This window comes from Rhea pennata, chromosome 5 (genome assembly GCF_028389875.1).
Source record: "Rhea pennata isolate bPtePen1 chromosome 5, bPtePen1.pri, whole genome shotgun sequence".
Classification (NCBI taxonomy): domain Eukaryota; kingdom Metazoa; phylum Chordata; class Aves; order Rheiformes; family Rheidae; genus Rhea; species Rhea pennata.
This window is the reverse complement of record NC_084667.1, coordinates 28,125,494-28,146,218: the sequence shown is the minus strand read 5'-3', so window position 1 is coordinate 28,146,218 and position 20,725 is coordinate 28,125,494. Positions and strand designations below refer to the sequence as shown.

At 44.4% G+C, this 20,725-nt stretch overlaps 1 protein-coding gene across 1 annotated transcript; it reads left to right on the top strand.

The window, feature by feature from the left end:
• Positions 1-3,439: 3,439 nt before the first annotated feature.
• SLC5A12 (solute carrier family 5 member 12) lies at positions 3,440-19,265 on the top strand. The gene is made up of 15 exons (XM_062577056.1): positions 3,440-3,796; positions 5,500-5,565; positions 6,735-6,786; positions 8,353-8,420; positions 9,850-10,004; positions 10,661-10,801; positions 11,789-11,918; positions 12,242-12,330; positions 14,093-14,205; positions 15,848-15,915; positions 16,360-16,446; positions 17,063-17,241; positions 17,333-17,436; positions 17,630-17,751; positions 19,107-19,265. The coding sequence occupies exons 1-15, from the start codon at positions 3,440-3,442 to the stop codon at positions 19,263-19,265; spliced, it is 1,890 nt and encodes a 629-aa protein (XP_062433040.1).
• Positions 19,266-20,725: the final 1,460 nt, after the last annotated feature.

Genomic DNA, 20,725 nt, shown 5'->3' with positions numbered 1-20,725 from the left:
TGCTGCTTCAGGCTTGCACTGGAGGCCTCACAGCACTCACCTGGGGAGGCACAGGGTTTAACAGCTGAGGAGCTGCTCAGCTTGCACCAGTGCTCAGGCTTGTGCTCAGATTGCATGCTAACAAGGCACTCTTGTGTTAGGAAGTTTGGTTTGCCAGACAGCAACTTGGTCTCCGCAGAAGCATGGCAGGAGATGGAGGGATCATCACAGCTGGCAAAGCTTTGCTCCTCAGGCCACGATGGGGTGACCAAGGTCCCAGTCCCCATAGAAGGGCCAAGCCCCCAGTCCCTGCAGAGGGGGACAGCTTCTCCACACACTCTCAGCCATGGACAGCTCCCACCAACAAAAAACATCGAAGAGAGCAACAGAAGGATCTCGAGGGGCTGGCACGCTATCCAAGGACATTGTCAATCCCTTTCTGCTGGGCCAGCGGCATGAAAAGACACCCCACTGGGGGAATAACACCCCTGGAGGGGCCAAGAGGCCATTGAAAATGTTACCAAGTTTCCAAATTGTTGGGCAGCTTTTTTTTTTTTTTTTTTTTTTTTTTTTTTTTTTTTACTTGGAAAAGCAGAAGCCCAAGGAAACCTGACTAGATCAGGTCAACCCATTTTACCTTCAACTCCTTTAATGTGAAAAGGATGCATACAGTACACTAGAGTCTGTTCCTACCATCAGCTAGTCCCAGAGAACCCAAAAGTAGCCTTGAAATAAAAAAAAACCTATCAGTGGAAAGCATTCAGACGATCCTGTGTTCACTCAAGTTCCACTCCCTCCTCCCAAGCAGAGCTACGCGCACCAGCACCTGCAGCTGGATTACTTGCTCAGTCACTGGTTCACAGTCAGACACTGGAAGGCTTACTGAAATTTCAAGATATCAAGCGTTTTACTTGGGTTGTCCTGGCTAAATGAAATGTCAGTGCCACAGGAGTTTTCATAACTAAAACACAAAATTTGTGGAGAAAAAGAAGGATCTCTACAGGCTTACTTTTACACCAATGAGAATTTTACTGTTTGGAAAAGTTTGTTGGAATCAAAATCAAATTACTGTGCAGTGAGCCCACATGAGCAGATGGGCAGCTTTATCTGTCACTATGTGAAAGCACAGTTACCACAACTGCTAACTATATGCTGATGGCAAATGGATCAATTTAAAATATTCAAGTCAGTAATAAAATATTACAGTACATCAAAACACCTCAGACCTGCAGAAAACATCCATGTTTTTAACGGTAAGAAGGAGGAGGGAGAAGAAGAAAAACAAAAACAAACCTGCAGAGGAGTTCCTGGCAAGTGAAAGTTAGTGATTTTTTGAAAGTGAGCACACTAAGACACTGGTCCTGTACAAAAGAGAAATATTAACCAGTAATGAGGTGTACTTAGATAAATAAATCACTTTAAGGCAGCTGGGTGAGGATTCACCGAGCATTACCCATGAGGATGCAAATTTGTTTATTGGTCTCTCATTAGGTTCCTCTGCTGCATTAACAGCAAGTTACAGCACACACACACGATTACTATGGAAACTAATGTGGCTTTAACTGATATCCTAGCTCACCTTATGTAAACCTGCTTGTGTAACTATCATGAACAGTCATACTGCATCTCACAAACACCACAGTTTTTCTTTAAACTTAGGATGACAAAAGGATTTCAGTTATAAATGGAGTGGTAAAAAACCCAAAAAGCAAAATCCAGCCATGTTCACATCAGGTGAAAGAAGAACAAGCAACAATCAATAAGATGTTCCAAACTGCTTTTTAAGAAGTATTTTTGCATGCATTTTGAGTTTTTTTAAATCCACACTCTGCAGCAGCAGCAGGAGAGTCAGTTCTCATCCTGCACATGGTCTCACTGGACTCAGCTGCAAAACTGCTCGATCTCTAAAGTACCCGTGGCAAGAAGAGGACATTAGTTCCAGCCCCAGGCTTGTCCTAGATTTTATTTTATTCTAGGTCATGGCATGAGGGTTGCTGTTTACACATTTCTCTTTCTCCTGAGCAGAGAGACGGGAATGCACAACATTTCAGATCTAGAAACCCACTTGTGTGCCCGTCATTACTGACGCAGCAAAAACATTGCAGTTTGTCGATGACTTTAGGAGGACGGGCAGGGGGCATCATCCCAACCCAAGACAGGGCTGGAGAGCAGCAGCCTTGCTGTTAGTGACTCACATGTCGGGTTGCCACACAGCTCGTGGTCATCTCCAGAATGGACCACTGACCCTCCTCTCTTCCTGCAGGGCTGGGACTGAAGACCCTACCTCTTCATAAAAGCTTGTCCTTGAGTACCACAAGTTAGCATCTGCTTCTTTTGAAAATGTATCCTTATGGTATAAGCCAGTGTAACATGAATATTTATTATTTACTTAAAAAAAAAAAAAAAAGAAAGCAAGCCAAGGAGAAGTCAGTTAATTGAATTCTACAAATTATCCCAAAGACAGCGTTGCTGTTGCCTTATCCGCTGCTCTTTGGCCCTCTTCTCGTGCAGGTCTGACCGAATCGTACACAGAGCAGTAAGAGACACCTCTTCAGAGCACACAGCTTCAGCTTGTTATTGGTCTCTCATTAGGTTGAGCCCGTATTATGAACCCATGAACCAGCATGAACCTGCGTTAGCGGTAACCTAAATTGCCACTAGCAGCAAAAAGTGATAAATCAGTTGCGAAATGGAGTCACCCGCAAACCTAAGTGTCACACAATCTGTATTTCCTGCTCATCCAAAGATCCCTTAGGTACCCAGACTCGTTATATAGCATTGCCTGTGCTGGACGGCTGAGGGAGAAGCACACTAATGTTACCTTGAACCATTAAACACTGCAGCTGTTTACGGCAGTCTGAACTTCCAGAGAGTCCATCAAAGAGCACATTTAATTGCAAAGAACAATTCTGAACCCTTAACGCTGGTGCTCAAGTTTAGATTTTACCCTTATGAAAGAATTGCTCCTTTCAAAATAGAGGCCTGTCAGTAAAGGTCAAGGTCATGGGTCTGTAGGCCAAGTTTTCCTTCAGTCCTCTCTCTCTCCTTCCCCCTTCTTTAATATTATTCATTTTATTATTTAAAAATGCTGAGAGGTTAGAAAAGAGGTAGACCAAGTCAATGTGCCAAGGTAATGTTTAACCTTAAATTAAAACATCACAGATAAAAGGGAGCGTACTATAGATTTCTCAGATAAATTCAGCTAGCCTGACAGAAATATCAGCAGCACTGGGGTCTAAGTGCATACAGCACCTTCCTAACTAAGCATTTCCCCCCCCACAGGTGAACTGAATTAAAAAAAAAAAAAAAACTCATAGCTGGACAGTCTTCTTTTTTTTATTATTATTATTTGTCATTGATAAGCTACAAAAACACCTTTGCTGTCAGAGGATTAACCAGTTCAGAGCAACCGATACAGAAACCCAGCATCTTTCTACCAGGGAGTTATCCATTGGGTGCCATGTCCAACTTTGTCGCTCCAGAAATCAAAAAATTTGCACCTTGGGACTATGTTGTTTTTGCAGCACTGTTTTTGGTATCTGCTAGCATTGGAGTCTTTTTTGCAATTAAAGAGAGGAAAAAGAAAAGTTCAAAGGAATTTTTGGTGGGCGGCAGGCAGATGACATGCGGACCGATAGCCTTCTCTCTCACATCCAGCTTCATGTCAGCAGTAACAGTTCTGGGGACACCATCTGAAGTTTATCGTTATGGGGCATCCTTCATCCTTTTCTTTCTTTCATATACACTTGTCATCATCTTTACTTCTGAACTTTTTGTACCAGTATTTTACAGATCTGGCATTACAAGTACTTATGAGGTAAGTTAAAAAAAAAAAAAAAAAAAGATATAGCATAAAAATCAGTTTATCAAGTATTTTGCTATCTCTAGAGAAAGTGTATGGCAGACAACTTCTGCAATAATTTGCAAAACAAATGTATCAATACATGAATTTTTTTTTTTTTTTTTTTTTTTTTAGAAACAAATTGATTTTACAAGCTAGTTATTTGTATTTCATAAGTTACAGGCACAAATAAAGAGTCAGAAGTGCTGTTATGCACACATAGCAAAGATAGAGTTTACAAAGTAGTACAAAATATGTTTCAACTGGAAAAATAATTAAGGTGCCTGCACAATACTTTTGGTCTCTAATAATTTTTCCATGCTGTTTTAGAGTGTGACTATTAAAGAGGGACTTTAAGAACAAAATTCAGGATCTAATTTTAAACTTAGAAATCTAGAGATCTGGGGATTTGGGCCAGTTGCTGTAGAAGTAGAATACATTATTTTCTTCACACGAGATCTCATCACCAACCCACCGCTCCCCGTAGCTGCAATGCTGTTAGAGGGGCACAACACGCAGGTATCATCACCCGCAGATCGTGGGAAAACCGGGCAGCTCTTGGGCAGCCGGGGCTGCCGGTCGCCCCTTGGACCGGCTGCTGCAGATGCGGTGGTTTCTGTTTGCGGGCAATCTGCTGGAAGGGAGCGCGGGGCGAGCAGAGCCCGCCAGGGAGCCAGCGGCGCCTGGTAGCGGAGGTCACTCACGCTTTCAGAAACCCAGTGCCAAGAAGGAGCTTCACAGCTCTGCCTGGGGACTAGGATATGTCACAGCTGCAGGCTGGGAAAAATTAAGACTGATCATCTATTCCAGCTGTCAGAAGTAACTATTTTCTAGTTGGTTTAGATGCAAGATCAGAGAATGAATCACTTATTTTAGCCACTGAAAATTTCATTGCAGTCAGAGGGTCCCTTCAAGCATGCCTGAAAGATGACTTTGCTGACTTCATAAGTTATTTTTAAAAACAGATCAAATTATGTAAATTAGTTACTTATTTTATGGCAAACTCTGGAGCTTACTAAGCAAGAGATGAGGGAGATTAACATGAACAAAATTAATAAGAAAGGAACTATCCTCGATGTACTATTCCTAAAGTCCTCTAAAAGACAGAAAGCCTTTGCAGTTTGTACATAGCGTCCGCGAGGGAGTGGACAGTAGCACCGTCCAAGGGGAAAGTCACGGGGTCGAAGATGGCTTGTGGCTAGCAGTGTAGATGCAGCTTTTTGGTCAGTTCTGCAGAGAGACTTCAGGTGGTGGCTCAGGCCTAAGGCTTGGAGCACCTGCTCCACCACTGCTGCGGCCCCTGTGGAAGCCCAGCTACCCCACTGCTCTAGGAGATGAGCTCAGATCTCCTGTTCATACAGTCGAATTAAACCTCAAAATGAAGTACAAGTTTCTTTTCCATGTAGCCTCTGGGCTCTTTCAGTTATTCCCAGTACAAAACAGGTATTGAATACAGCAGCTCAACATAATTTCTGGTGCATTCCACTGATTAGAAGATTTCTCAAATGTAGTTATCTCCACCAGTAAGAATAATCACTCCCTGGTTTATTAGCCATAGCAGTAGTGTCAGCTATCTGTAATTGTACTTACGAAGCGAGCTACTCTGCAGGGCGAACAGGAGGTTAATAGCTGTGTCACAGCTGCTACTTGTGCAATTTACTGTGTCTCCTCTTTCCTAGTATTTGGAGTTAAGATTTAACAAAGTGGTCCGTTTTGCTGCAACGCTGATCTACATCCTGCAGACGGTAAGAAGATATTGCATATTTTTTCCACGATAATTTCACTTAACTTTTATTTTGAAGCACTCACCTCACACTCAACTCTCCCTGTCCAAGGGCTGTTTAAGTTTTTCCCCTCCCCTTAATTTTTCCAGTTGGACTGTGAATGCTGAAAAAAAGTGGTTGCCTTCCTACCTCCTAGCTTCTTCCTACTTACAGTTAAAAAAAATTTCATTATTGTTGCCTGTGATATTTGGATGCTGTACTGCACTTGCACGGGTGTGCGTGGGCATCTCCCAGGTGACTGGAGCAACTCAGGCAGGACACGACCATGACTCCTTGGAGAGCTGCCCTAAGTCACGGGGCTGCAGGGATGAAGCCCGACACTTAAGAGGACAGAAATCACTGTTTGCGATTTATAGACTGCATCTACAGACTGTTCGGCATTGCCATCAGGCACCGACTAGCCAACCCCTGAGCAAGCAGCTAAAATAAATAGTAATGCTCTTGGTTTGCAGGTGGTGGAGCTGAGCAAGCAGAGATCAGCTTTACTTGCCCAAAGCACTTAAGGAGCCAGCCAAGGCACTATGGTAGACAAATAGCTTTTTGTCTTTTGATTTGATAGTTCAAATTTCTCAAAAGATTTTGTGTGTTTGATGGAAAACTAGGTAGTTGGAATATTTGTCGTTCTACATTAATTCCATTTAATTAGTTCTAAAAGCTTTAGCAAGAGATTCACAAGTTTGTTTAATTTCAGGTTTTGTTTCCCCCCTCAATTCTGTCACAACATATACATGAAAGGCACTGAATTAACTCCTCTAAGAGGGATTAAAAAGAAGCAGGGAAGATTAATTTCCAAGACTCAATGCAAGTTTTTTCTGCATCACTGTGTGTTCTACTGAGAGCTCCTCTCTCTATTTGAGTAATGTAGTCTTAGACATCTAATCATCTTAGCAATGGGCAAAATAAGAAATACACAGACAGAGCACGGTGGCTTAACTCCATCCAAAAGGAATTAAATGAAGGATTTTGATTTTGTAAAGGCTGAAAAGAAAAAGCTCATATATGGTACAGCCTGATCTAAGTTTTGCAAGAGCCCTCTAGCTCCAGTGCTTTGCTCCAAGCCGCTCCCTGAACGGAGACCTTATCACTGAGCACTCACAGACATGTTTTTTCCATGAACTTTTTTCTCGCAGATCCTTTACACTGGAATAGTGGTTTATGCTCCATCACTGGCTCTCAACCAAGGTGAGTTTCCAGACCAAACTACATGGTTACCCCAGATAACCATATCTTAAGACAAGCAGAATAGCTGAAGCAGAGGAAAGTAAGAATCCTAAAGGAAATCCTCAGCAAATCTGTAGGACAGTTTTTGCCTTCACCTAGCACTTTTGCATTCCTGACGCTCTGGTCTCTCCCTTGCACTGGTACTTTAGCATGACACTAGCACTTGCTCTTTTGTATTCAGTAACAGCCCAAGAGAGTTAGCGATGAACAAATTCTCAACCTCCTGACAAAGTTCATGGAATGGGCAGCGACCCAAGACCATGCTCTGTACTTTGGTTCCTTCCTACCCATCTGTCTTAGCCGTCAGCACTGTTAATGCTCCCGGGACAGAGCTGAGATTTCTCTGTCCGAAAGTACTGGTGACTGCCCATAGAAATGCAAAAGAGTAGAGAGGGCTACGAGCCTCCAAAATGTCAGGGAGCAGTTTCCTTTATGGGATGACACCTATAGGTACCTTAAAAGTGCTGGGGCATTTTGTTCTGGCTGCGATCCCATCTTTCAGGTAAGATGAAGAACAATGCCCTGGTTGTAATTAAAGATTCATATTTTTGACCCAACACCTCATTCACGTTCCTCTGGGCTTAACTCCGTTCCCTGCAGCCGTAGCTGAATGCTATCCTGCTCTCTGCACACTTTTTAAATCAGTCTTTGAAGACCAGGAATACAGCATCTGTCGCAATAGCTGGGATTAGTAAGTTTACAGCCATACAACATAAGGAATCAACATAAACTCCTAAAGTAACTGATTTCCCTAAAATTGATTGGGAAGAGATTTGGTGGTTCTTTTCATAGTCCATCATCTGAGTTGCATCTAGTTTAACTGGTATTCACCTTGCTAAGTTCCTTCCTGTGGAACTAGGCTGCCTCTTACACATCAGTTGTTCAGAAAGTCATCCCTGTTATGAAGCCAAATTAATTTTGCTACTAAGAGAACTTCTACAAATAGTATTGTCCTTACAAATTAAGCCTCACGGGAGAGATTTCAATACAAGCAAAACTGAAATCTGCGTGTCTTATCTTGCATGGAGACTTTACGAAGCAAAATGAGCATGCAAAGTTGTGCTAGTGCACAGTCAGCACAGTTCTAAGGTTAAACTGTTCCTAGTTTCACAGGACTGAATTTAGCTTTCCTTTTTACCCCCTTAGGGTTCAGTGGAAATCTCCCAAGAACTTGGTTCCTCTCAAATTTATAATTGGCAGAGCACAAATTCTTGTAGCAAAATAAAATCCTGAACAAGAAACAAAGAAAGCATAACTCATAAAATTATTTCCCATAAGAACACCTTTGTGTAATTATTTTGCTTATGAATTAACTACTTTTCAAGGATGGAAAACTAATCCCAATTTGCAAGAAAGCAACAATGCAAAACTGCATTCACTAGTGTTAAGAACCTTGAATAACCCAGCAGAACTTCTAATAGACACAAAAGATAAAAATTAATAATTACTTCCACCCTACTAAGGGTAATAGATAGCTTTTCTCTTACTATCCTTTTGCTGACCATTTGGTTTTCTTTGGTTTCACAGTCACGGGATTTGATCTCTGGGGCTCTGTAGTTGCAACAGGAGTTGTCTGCACTTTCTATTGCACTTTGGTATGTAACAGGCATAAGTGAATGGCTGAACACAGACTGTGAACGCAACCATCCCGTGTACCGGAAAAGCTGTAAGAGCAGTGAGGCTTCTAAATATGATCCAGCGGACAGAGGTTTGCAATATCAGGACAAAGAGATAAGTGTCTGTCAGATCCTAAGCATAAAGATAAGTCTATTTGGAGTAGGAAGATCCCCCTCCCAAATACTTCACCAGGTATGTCAAGTTTGAAGTCACAGAGTTTGAGGCAGAGTCCACACATACAAGTAAAACCTTCCTCTCACCATAGCAATTTTTTTGAGAAAATTCTTCTCATCCTCTGTAAGTTATAGATGGCAAAAAAACACAGTATTGAAAAATGTCCCTGGTGTCACTCTGGATCAAGAATAGATAAAATGATGATTAAAACCATAGGAAGCACACCTAACAGGGCTTCCAGGGAGCTGTACTACTAAGTCAAAGCAAGGTGAGACCTTCCCTGATGCATCTGTAAAAAGCCAGGGAAGTCAGTGAGCAACAGACAAGAGGGACTGTTTCTCTGTAGGCACCGAATCCAAATGTTCAAAAGCACCTAAGTGACTCAGTTGGCTTTCAGCGTGCTTCTGAAATCAGAATTTCAGAATTTCTATCCCATGTTTAGAACCTGGATAATTACAGACATGAAAAGAGTGCCACAAACTGGATCAAATGAGTGTCTGCTTATAGCTTTGAATAGAACTAGGATAATACTACTAATAGTAAATAACCAGAGCAGTGGAAGAGGCAGAGCACATACACCACAATCTTCACTCCCATCAGTGAGGGGCGTAAACGAAGCCTGGTGGTTCTCAGAAAAGACTACTCTATCAGCCCACAATCACATTAAATAGCAAACAGACTGGCTAGGCTCTGCAGCTTTTTTAAAAACATTACTACTACAAATTGATTTAGTTTAATATTTCAATCAGGCCTTGTTGAAAACCCTAATTATGCTGCTCTAACACAGGTTCCATCAAACAGGAAATTAGCTATGGAAAAGAGGTTGAATTGTAGACTTTCTGGAGCTATTTTTCCTGTGTTGTTAGACTTACTGTGGACCCCTGAGCTCTGCAAACATGTGCTAATGCTGTGGGAAGTACAAACATAGGCAAAGTTTTATTCTCCAAGTTTTTGTAGCACACTACAGCATTTTCTTCCAATTCACATAAAGAAGAGGAAAAAAAGTATTTGACTCGAGATCAAATATTCTTATATGACTGGGCAAATCATTTAGTCTGTCTCATTTTCTGATCTGCAAAATACAACCTTTCTGGGAGAATATAAAGAAACTTTTCAAGGAAAGGCCTGCCTAATTCGCTAGCTGTTATGCATACAGCTTATAAACTCCTGAGATCAGGTAGTACTCAAATAACAAAAAGGAAGATGAGAATATACAGCTTCTATTTGTTTTAGGGAGGATTAAAAGCCGTTGTCTGGACAGATGCCTTTCAAATGATCGTCATGGTGGCAGGCTTTGCAACGGTTTTAATCCGAGGGACTATTCTGAATGGTGGCCCAACCAACATCTGGCAACGTGCCTCTGAAGGATCACGACTAAACATATTTGAGTGAGAAAAACAAATATTGAGGATTTTTTTTTTTTTTTGGGGGGGGGGAAAGAGGGAGGCATTTAGTGTTTAGAAATACTAGTCTCACCATGCCAAAAATACTCAGGCCTGTTAGATTTCTGAATCAGAGTTGTTCATTCATATATTATATATATATATATATATATATATATATATATTTATATATATGTTTTTTTTCCCCCAGTTCTCAGGAACTTAGAAAGAAGTAGTCAAGTCCTGAAAGGTTTACTATTACCCTCTTTTAGAGAATCAAAGCCTGACTGAACTGAAAGAGAGCTTTGCATGTTTTTCTTTGCCTAGCTCCTACTACTCCTTCCAACGGTATATTTATTTCATTCTCCATCTATAAGACTGACACTTTATTTTAAATCCCCCCATTTAGCTGCTAGCAGTGCACCAATGCACTGGGATAGCACACCGGTCTGGCTGGCTGTCGCAGTGACATGTTCATTGATCAAGGCAAGTCACTGACAAACGCTAGCAGGGAGTTATCTGTACGTTAAAACTGTGTCACCAGTGCAGTAATTCCGACTGCAATATAATAGACCAGACGTTCCTGAAAGATCAGGCAGCTCTTGCTGAACAAACAGGTGTTTCAGCGAGTGACCTGACTTGCTTCTCCATGTGCCTTCTAGCTTCGACGTGGATCCCCTAAGGCGTCACACCTTTTGGACCATTGTCTTTGGGGGAGCTTTCACCTGGCTGGGAATCTATGGCGTTAACCAGTCCACGATACAGAGATGCATTTCCTGCAAATCAGAAAAACACGCGAAACTGTAAGACGCCTAACTATGCTAGCAATCGAGCATACTGACGGGGAATTATACTAACAGAATGTCAGTTATGTCAGATAAAAACAGGGATTCCACTGGGCGCTCATACACTGCTAGAAAGACTTGCAGGGTTTTGTCTTGACAATTTGTCTCCCTCTGGCTCTCAGTATATAAAGAAAAAACCTTACAGTTTATTAATTTGGGATCAGGCTGCCAAACTAGTCTTCAGAAGCAGGGTATGCAAAAGAAGCACTTTCTACAGCATTCTTGGGAAAACAATCTTTCCAGAGTTGTATTATGGTATATTTTATCAAAAGTGGTTATTAATTTCAGAAGGTATTATGGGAGAGGGCATCATCTAAATAAAGCAAGATCAAATATCCAACATAAAGTAACTATAATCCATGGAGATGAAAATGGTGAAACTCCACAATATAGATATATAGGTCTCCATCTCACTAGCTTAAGTTCAGCACTAGTATTCGCTTAACCAGATGCACAATTTTATCAAAAGACTGAACTTCTTCATATGCTATATGCTTATTACTTGGTTAAAAGGTAAGAAGATTTTTTTTTCCTTCCTCAAAGACATTTAAAAGCCTTTAAACATTTTTAAACACACTAGTTGTGATCATACTCATTTTTACTTAAATCATGATGGATTATATGAATCAACTCTGTTGAAATGCAATCTCTGAAAACATTTGGGAGTCACAACAGCAAGAACATCAGTGGTACCAAGCCTAAAAAGCCCTTGAAGCCCCAGCAGTACAGTGTTGAACTGGAAGCGGCTGCAGCAAGAAAGCTGGAATTAGCTTGCACTGAAGTCAATAGCATTTTGCTGCACACTATTTCTTACCCTGGGGAGACATTTAAGAAGTTATATAGCTTTGATTAAGGCCTTTCTCAAAAAGCGTTCAAAATAAGCAACCACTAACAGCTTTTCCACATATAGCTTGTATTAAACAGCATTTTTCTTGTTCTTTCTAGGGCACTTTACCTCAATTTATTGGGACTTTGGATAGTCCTGGTATGCGCAGTATTTTCTGGTTTAGTGATGTATTCGCATTATAAGGATTGCGACCCTTGGACTGCTGCTTTCATTTCAGCACCTGATCAGGTACAGGCAGAGATTATTATGATTAAGTGCTGATTTGGGTCCAGACATAGCACATATAAACACCACGCAAATTGAGTGGGGAAACTGCATGTCCTTTCAGCTGCGCAGGTGCTGAAGCAGTTGCTGGATCAGGGCTAGGGTACAGCCTCTCTGGCATGGTTAGCACTAATGCCATCGAGGAGTCTCGCCAAATGACCTCCCTTCTCCCAAAATCCATGGCATCTTGTTCATCACAGCAAAATCAGTTTTGCAGCTGCTTTTCTGCCTTGACCCAGAAAAATCTCAGCTAACTTCCTGCATTGCTCTTGTGTTTTTTACCCCAGCTTATCCCATATTTTGTTATGGACATTTTTTCTTCGATGCCAGGAGTGCCGGGACTATTTGTTGCCTGTGCGTTCAGTGGAACACTAAGGTCTGTGAACCTGAAACGACTTCAGCTACACATCACTGATTTCTTGATCACTCAGACTGGGGTCAGCACGTGAAATACTAAGAAATGCCTCACTCTTCTTCTTAGCCTGTCCTAGGGGGAGGGAAGGAAAAGAAAATGGTACTCTGCTGCATTACTTTGTGTTCATGGCAAAGTCTAGCTCCACTTCACCAATCTTTTTACCCCAAATGCATTATTGTCACAAACAGAAAGGTAGAAGAAAACTAAAGAAATTAGTTCTCTCAAGAAAAAAGTTCTGCTTCTGTAAATAACTTTGGAGCTGATCAAAATGAAATTGCTTTTATTTAACCTGACTGCCATAACACCACAGTTAGTAACAGAGAGCTTGTTAGCAAGCCTGTCTGTACATAAACACTGAATTAGCTTTGGAAATAAGAAGCCTACCTGGAAAAGTTATAGGAGCTGTCAGTTCTGCAGGGTGGTGCTGCAGAGTATTGTAGTTCCTGTCTTCCACAAACCAAACATCAATACTTACTGGGACATTAGAGAGATTTAAGCTCACAGTGGCATTAGACCCAGAACAGAGGCAGAGAGTCTCCAAGAGGCTTTCTCAAAATCCTCTCAGCTGGAGAGAGAGAGCAAGGCAAGCGAAAACTGTCAGTAGAGGAAAAACAAACACACAAAAGCCCCTGGCTGCTCCTGGAAGGAGACTAAGGGAACAGAATAAAGGGAATAAAGTACTAAATATTTTGCTATAGGTTTTGATGCTGCAAGATACTACTTGCTAAATATTTCAGTCTGATTACATAACTCACCTAGCTGCAAAGACTTTTTTAAAAAAAGTAGAAAAAATTTGAAGAGCTATGAAAGAAAACAGAACATGTATTTTGTGGCAGTGTAGCACATGCAGTTAAATGTCCTATCTCTGAAGCAAGATCTGCTGCATCTAGGAGTAAGTCACCCCCTTGAGACAGGTGCTGATCCTCTCCAGTATATAAATTCAGAGAAATATCACAGAAACCAGAGCCATAACCCTGCAAACCCCCAAATGATTTTTTCTGGTTACTGAATCTTCAGATTCCTTCACAGAATTAAGGAGAAAAATGGATACCAGCATTAGCTACATATGCTGTAGTCTCATAAGGATGATAATTTTATGTCCCAAATAATAGTTGCAATCATATGGTATTCCCATACTGTCCATAAGGTATTATAAATTCACAGACTGGACTAGTTATAACCTCCAGGCAGTCTTTGGAAAGTGTCTTCCAATAAGACCTCATTCACTAACACTTTTTCAGGAAGAACAGGGTATCACTGGTGGTCACTGCACAGCCTTTGGCTTGTGCCTACACAACACCTTTACCCTGCGGCACTGCAATATTCTGAAGGTTTTGCAGTGTGCTGGACTGAAGGGTCAGTTAGGATGTGTGATGAGAGTTTCTATCTCATGCCAGCATGAAGCAGGGCCCCTAGTAACTGCAGGAGGAACAAAACCCACCCTCACAGCAGCAGCTTCCCTTTGCTAGGGGCGTACACTTGTAAGAGCCAGGGACAGAAGCAAACTGTTATAATTTAACCCTTGCCACCCAAAGGCATTACTTGACCCCCATCCTCAAATTCCCTAAATCCCCAATGACACTCCTTTTATTCAGAAAGTCCCTGTTTAATACTGTAAAATACATAGTTTTTGATGTTGAACAAGAGGCAACACTTCTCTGTAGATTATTTTTTCCATGATTACTTTGCTTTATATTTATATCCTTGTTTTCTCCTTTTACAGCACAGTGGCTGCAAGCATTAACGCTTTAGCAACTGTTACTTTTGAAGACATAGTCAAGAAAATTTTTCCAGACATCTCTGAGAAGATGAGCACATGGGTCAGCAAAGGCTTATGTAGGTACCTCGGGCAGAATCAATTTGCTTGAAGGAAAAGTTTCCCCCCTCGCCCCCTTAACTGCCATTGCTATAGCAGAAAGTAGAGCAGGATTTCATATGCTTCAGCATACAGCCTTATGTATTGCCTCAAGCTGTCTGCTTGGCTGGCATAGAGAAAGGCAGGTTTCTCCAGGGAGCAAGGTACCAGCCTGCAGCCTGAGCCACCATGGAAAAAGCCTCTCCCCTTCCCCTCCATCACCCATATGACGGGCCAGCAAAGCCCCTTCACTCAAGCCCCTCAGCCAAGGAATTACAAGAAGTAATGAGCCAGCTGAACCTAGTTTTAGTTATGCGATAGTATGGTCTAATGATATTTGAATAGCCTCACAGTGAAGCTGCCAAGTCTTCATATTGCAAGCCTGGGAAACTCATTAATAAGCCATGAACTAAGCAAACACATATGATAGCGACAGGATCAAATGCTCTTCCTCGAAGCAAAATGAAGGACTGCATAGGATTGACTTTGAACTATGAATAGAGCTATAGAAGTTGAAGCTCTTCTATAAGTGGAGGGCTAAAATAGAGGAGGGGAGGGACCAGGACGCCTGCTGCTGGCTTGCACAAGCCTCCACGTTATTTCACATAGGACGATGAAAATTTATTCCTCAGGAATAAACTCACTCCCAGAGCAGTTGTGCAAACAGCTGGCATCAGCCTCCATACCACTGCTTAAGAAACACACTTCTGCTTCCGAAACCTCTGAAGGAACGTAACCATTGGCAAGTGGGCGAGATGAGCCTCAGCTGAGGCTTCAGGAAAGCTAAACGCCAGCACTACAACCTTGTCCCAGCGTAGGCGGTTGTGAGCAGGGCTACATCAAAATCCCTTGGGAAGCTCTAGCAGCATATTTCCTGTGCTGAAAGCACTGGGAAGCCCTGGAAACCTCTTTATAACGCAAAAACAGTATCAGTGTAGTTATCACGCTATTAATCTATAGCAGTATTACTGCATACTATCACCTTACAGCGTTACCACAAAACTTTTCGATTTAAACTTATAGGATCACGTAGAGCAGTTTTTCAGAAAAAGTTAATCACTTAAAAAAAAAAAACACACAAAAGAAAAGCAAAGCAAATGTCAAAACACGAGGAGCCTGAAGGGCTCTGAATTTCTAGGAGAGCTTTACAAGCACTGTAATACATGTCATAACCTCTTACTGAGGTTTGTTTGTAAAGTTTCTGTTAGCACCAAACCAATATTCTCTATCCCTGCAGTTTGCCACTCACTTCTTAGTTTTTGCACTCAGGACCTAGAAAGGTCATTTCTATCTCCCGAAACAAGCCGTGCCAGCACGCGAGATCAGTTCGGTCAGCTTGACTCAAAATTAATACCTTACAGAGCACTGCAAAATTAAAGCTGGCATCAAACGAGGAAAACCATTTTGCATATCACTGCTGAATTAATTCAGTCAGATCATTAAAAAAAAAAAAAAAGAGTTATTCAAAGGCACAGAGGGAGAAACGTTTCTACCCAAGCCATCCTTCCCAAGCCATCCTTCCCGAGCCATGTCCTCTGCCGAGCCCTGCCTCGCGGGGAAGCGGCAGGGCGGCGGGCCGGCTCGCCGCGGGCCGTCCGCGGCCTCAGGGTGCCTCTCTTGCAGGTGTGCTCTTCGGCGCGCTCTGCACGGCCATGGCGGCGGCCGCCTCGCTGCTCGGCGGCGTCGTGCAGGTACGCAGCCCTCCGCGGGCGCGCGCGGCCCGCTCTCCGGAGCGGGCTTCCCCACGGCCCCCGTCCCTTCCCTCTTCGACGCCGCTCGCCCCGGGCTCAGCGGGACGCGCCCGGCGGCGCCTCCCCGGCGGCGCGCTCTGCCCGCGGTCCCTGGCGGAGCCCGACCACCCCCGTAATTCCTCCGGGCGCTCGCTCCTGGCTGCCTCGTCTATCGCGATGATCAGCCACGAGCACCCTTAGAGAGCTTCCTCCCTGGCCACTTGCTCACGGCTGGGATAACGCGCTGACCGCAGTTCTTTTTCTCTTTAGCAGTGCACTGAAATTACCCCTCCGTTTGAGTTAAAAAAAAAACCCCAAAACACAGTTTAATTAAGAATTAGAGAGACTCGCGCACGCTTTCTGCGAGCCCTGCGCTAAGCTCGCGCCTCTCCGCTGCTCCCGCAGGCCTCCCTCACCATCCACGGGATGTGCGGGGGGCCCATGCTGGGGCTCTTCACCATGGGAATCGTGTTTCCTTGCATTAACTGGAAGGTAAGCAAAGATCCTAATCGGTCCCGGAAAGGAAACCTCTCGGTGTTGCCTGGTTAAAACTCCCCCGTTAAGGTTGTGTTGTTTCTCAGATTGTAAAAAATAAATAAATGACAGGTAGGGTTTTTTAGGATGTTAGAGCCTGAGGAGGCTTTTAGAGGTCCCCCTGTTCACTACCTAAATTTAACTCTGCCAAACAGTAGTGTAACAAGATCCACATTTCAGTGCTGCTTTTTGTTCTGAGCTGCTTCTCTTATTAAAATAGCCACAGACAGGGGTGGGGGGAAGAAGAGAGAGGAGCCGCGCACAAGGCTGCTAGTTCCCCCTGCGACGCCGAGGCCGCTGCACGCCGCCTCGCGCGCGGTCCCGTCGCCCTTAGCCGGGAGGGGAGCCGAACCCCACAGCTGGGGCTTTACTCGGTACCGCTTTGCTTCAACGCCGACTGCTCGAGGGCCATAAGCCACCCCCTTTCGTACTTCAGCCAAGAGAGAGCACAGCCGGTTCGTAGTGAGAGGATCACCCACGACCGTAACCAGCGATTGCCCCCCGTCGCCCACCCCGCCTTCGCGGAGGCGCTTTCCCGTTCACCTCCAACCACCTCTCTTCTGTATCCGCCCAGGGTGCGATCGGAGGCCTCTTGGCAGGGATCACGTTAGCTTTTTGGGCTGCCATCGGCTCTTTCGTTTACCCCGCGCCCTCGGCCAAGGCCATCCCTCTGGCCCTGTCCACGGCAGGCTGCACGCTAGCCAACGGCACCGACGCGCTCGCCACCCCGGCGCCCACCGCGGCTCCAGCCAGGTAACCCCCGCGGCCAGGAGACGACGCGGACGCACCCGGCAGGCGACCGCTGCCGCGAGCGGCTCCGTCCTCTCCTGCCGCGTTTCCGCAGGCCGCTGCTGGCGGACACCTGGTATTCCCTGTCCTACCTGTACTTCAGCGCCGTCGGCTGCCTCGGGTGCACTGCCTCGGGGCTGCTCATCAGCTTTGCCACAGGTTGGTTTAACCCCAGATGTAGTTTTGCGGCAGAACGCAGCTCAGCTGAGCTCCCAGCGAGACCCGCGGGGCGGCTGGCGCCCCGAGCCACAGCTGCGAGCGCCCAGCCGGCTCCTGCCGCACCTGCGGGCCGCGGCCCCGCCGGCCCGGCCCCGGGACTCACCGACCGCTGATCGCTGCTTCGCCCTTTCAGGACCCACTAAAGGAGAAGACGTTCCGCCAATATTAATTAAGCCAGTCTGCAACCTGTTCTGCTTTTGGTCTGAGAAGCTTAAGACCTTATGCTGGTGCGGCGTGCAGCACGGCAGCGAGGACGTGAGTATTTCGGGGGTGAGGTCGGCCCTGCCGGACCCCCGGGAGGGCTGCGGGCGCGCGGGCCACGCGGGGACACGGCCGCACCGACAAGCTGCCAGCCTTTGTTTCTGAAAATCACACCAGGGCCCTTCGTAGGGATCACGCAGTGGAAACGAGGAGAGTCCAACCCTCCCTCACCGCTTCAGCCGGTAACGGCTACGTATTTTTGCTGTCTGCTAGCGCACAAGGAATCGCAGCCTCCGGAGGCAAACGGCCCTTGGGCAGCGCGGGGGCTGGCTGGCCGTCCTCCCCCAGCCCCGGCCAGCCAAAACGCCGGGCGAAACCGCGCTTTGCACCGGGAGGGGAGGCCAGGGCGCTGCTGCTCCCGGAGCCCGGCCCGGGCTCCAGCGGGAGCAGGGAGGCAGCACCCGGCGCCTCCCCAGCCCTGGCGGCAGGCGCCAGCGCTCCCGTAGCTCCTTAAGGAGCCGCGGGGGACGAGCATCTCCTTTCCCTGCGCCGCTGGCACGGAAACAAAGGTGTTCCCTCTCAGCAAGATCTGCTCGCTCTGCAGAAGTGAGACACAGAAGTAGGTTTAGAGAAGTAAGAGCAAAAAACCTATGCTTTCAGCTGCTTCAGGCTAACCTACAAGTATCTTCAAATCTTGAAAGCAATCTTCAGAGCACAAGGCTCACCGTGCTCAGCGTTGTGTAGAAATGCCTCACTCCACGCAGATTGCATTAAATTTGACAGCAGCAGAGGGGTTCAGTTTGGAGAGCGCTTGTGCCGCTAGACTTACTTCAGCTGCTTCATTTGGCTTTTAGGTCTCCAACAGAGACCTCCTTAGAACTTTTCTAGAGAAAAGAAAGGATCTCCATGTTAATAGAAGTCATAAAATAAAAATTATGTGTGCCCTAATCCCTTTATATTTACCTGAAATATAAAATAATAACATCAACCAAGTAGTTGCAATGTGAAACGCTGAGGCAAGTAGAGTTCAAACCAAAAAGACAATCCATTAAAATGCAGAGGAATATGCTCATGAAAAAAAAAAAATCAAATTTGAGTGATTTGAAACACACCCAGAGCACATTTCAGAGCTTGTACATGAACAGAGAAGGTGGGAGAAACTAGCTTTGCTGCTTTTGTTGCTTTTTGGGGAATGGAAAAATCGGTGATTGTTGGGGGGGCGGGAGAGGAACCACATAGGGCTGTGGGTCTGAGAGTCATTTTACACAGTCAGCTCTTCGGATTTCTGTGGGAAAGGATATCAAAACTCCAAAATGCAACAAGATACATTCTAATGAGTATTAAAATGCAGTGAATAACTCACTCTTCAACCTCCTGTGGGTTTTTTTTTTCCTCATTCTTTTTTCCAGGTGGAATTTCAAAACAATATGCCTAAAGTTACTGCAAGGAAAACTGAAAGAGATGACACCTTCCAGAACAAAGTTGAGAAAGAAAACCAAAGCCAGTATCCTGGTTACAATCCTGAGGAAAAATCCTATACCAATATGAGCACAGAATCTCGCCTCTAGAAGCTTAAGGACAAGGGATGTTTAATCAAACTTTATTTCTCCAGCTTCAGAAATGAAGAGCTCTTTTTATTGCATTTTACCAGCTTGTAGATGACTAATGAAGGCCAATTGCTCTGTATAGCAATAAAGGCAGGTTTTTATTTATGACTTTCATGACTGAACTGGGAAATCATAAGACAGAGGGATTTTGGAAGCACTACTATTTCAGAAAAAATGTTTTGTGTATAACGTCATGGGAATTCCTGTTAGGAATTAGCTGCAATATTGTACTCTCTGTTCGGTAGCTAGTCATTTAAGGGACATGTGCAAAGGTGAATTTAGATAGAGCAGGACCTCGGGTGATTTGCTAGGGTCTCTCGCTCAGGTGACGTTGTGGAGAGCACGCTCCCCGCTGCTTATGGCAGGAGCTGCGGGGTGAGGAGGGAGGCTGGGGCAGCTACTCTGGGTCTGTTTTTAGGTATTGCAAAAAGCCTCCTTCTAGGGATGATGTATGGACCGGACTGGTCTTTAAAAGACTAATTCATACTTGCTTCCTCTATGGGGCTAAGAAATACTCTTCATAACAACTTACGCTAAGCTATAGGAGAGAGTAACAGATTTTACTTTGAAGTCAGAATCTGTGTTAGTCTTGGACAGACATCCTTTCAGCTTGAAAAGATTATTTTTAGAGACTTTTTTTTTGATCAAATATTTGTATGTCTGGGGTTTTTTGAGCTGCAAAAGCCATCTACTAACTATTCAATAAAGAGAATGATACGACCTAATAGAAAATCCATACTGAGTGTTGAAAAAAGGCTCATGATAGGCACAATAATATCACCAGCCTTGGAAGAATGTGTCTACTGCACTAAACGCTTCATTTCAGTGAAACACATTTCCTCTGAAACTTGCCAGTTGTAAATCAAATTCAACAAGTCTCATCTTACCTCTCAGCTTAATAAGGGTTTGGATGTAGCTTTTGGGTGAACGTAAGTGTTTTTGAACAAAATTCACAATTAAATGAAACAGACTAAGTAAGACTATCAAAGACTACTATGAAGAGTTAGGGATCCAGCTGATACTCAGTTCATATTGCTTTGAAGATTTGAACCTTTGCTTTTATTTTACTGGTGACCAACTTTAGGGTGTAGATATAGGTCAGCCTCGTCCTTGAACTTTCTGTGTTCATCCCCCATCTCTGGGAACAGCCCCAGGATATTCAATCAGAGAGCAGAAATAGCAGGGTGTAAAATAACACTAACTTGCTTATGGGTGATGGACATTATTTACATGAATCGCTTTTAGGTGATGTTTGCAACCTCCTGAAAGCGTCCTGGTCCGGTGGCTGACAGCTTGTCCCTGGTATATCTCACTCTCTGGTTGCACTGCCATCCCCACAGGGCTGGCACGGGAGAGCTGGAGACTTGCTCACTGCTACTGCTATTATACCTGTTACATTTCATGGCTGCACACATTATCTC

Coding starts and splice junctions, on each gene's coding strand:
- SLC5A12 (XM_062577056.1), top strand. CDS start 3,440: ATGTCCAACTTTGTCGCTCCAGAAATCAAAAAATTTGCACCTTGGGAC. Junction 3,797..5,499: donor GCATTACAAGTACTTATGAG/GTAAGTTAAAAA, acceptor CCTCTTTCCTAG/TATTTGGAGTTAAGATTTAA. Junction 5,566..6,734: donor TGATCTACATCCTGCAGACG/GTAAGAAGATAT, acceptor TTTTTCTCGCAG/ATCCTTTACACTGGAATAGT.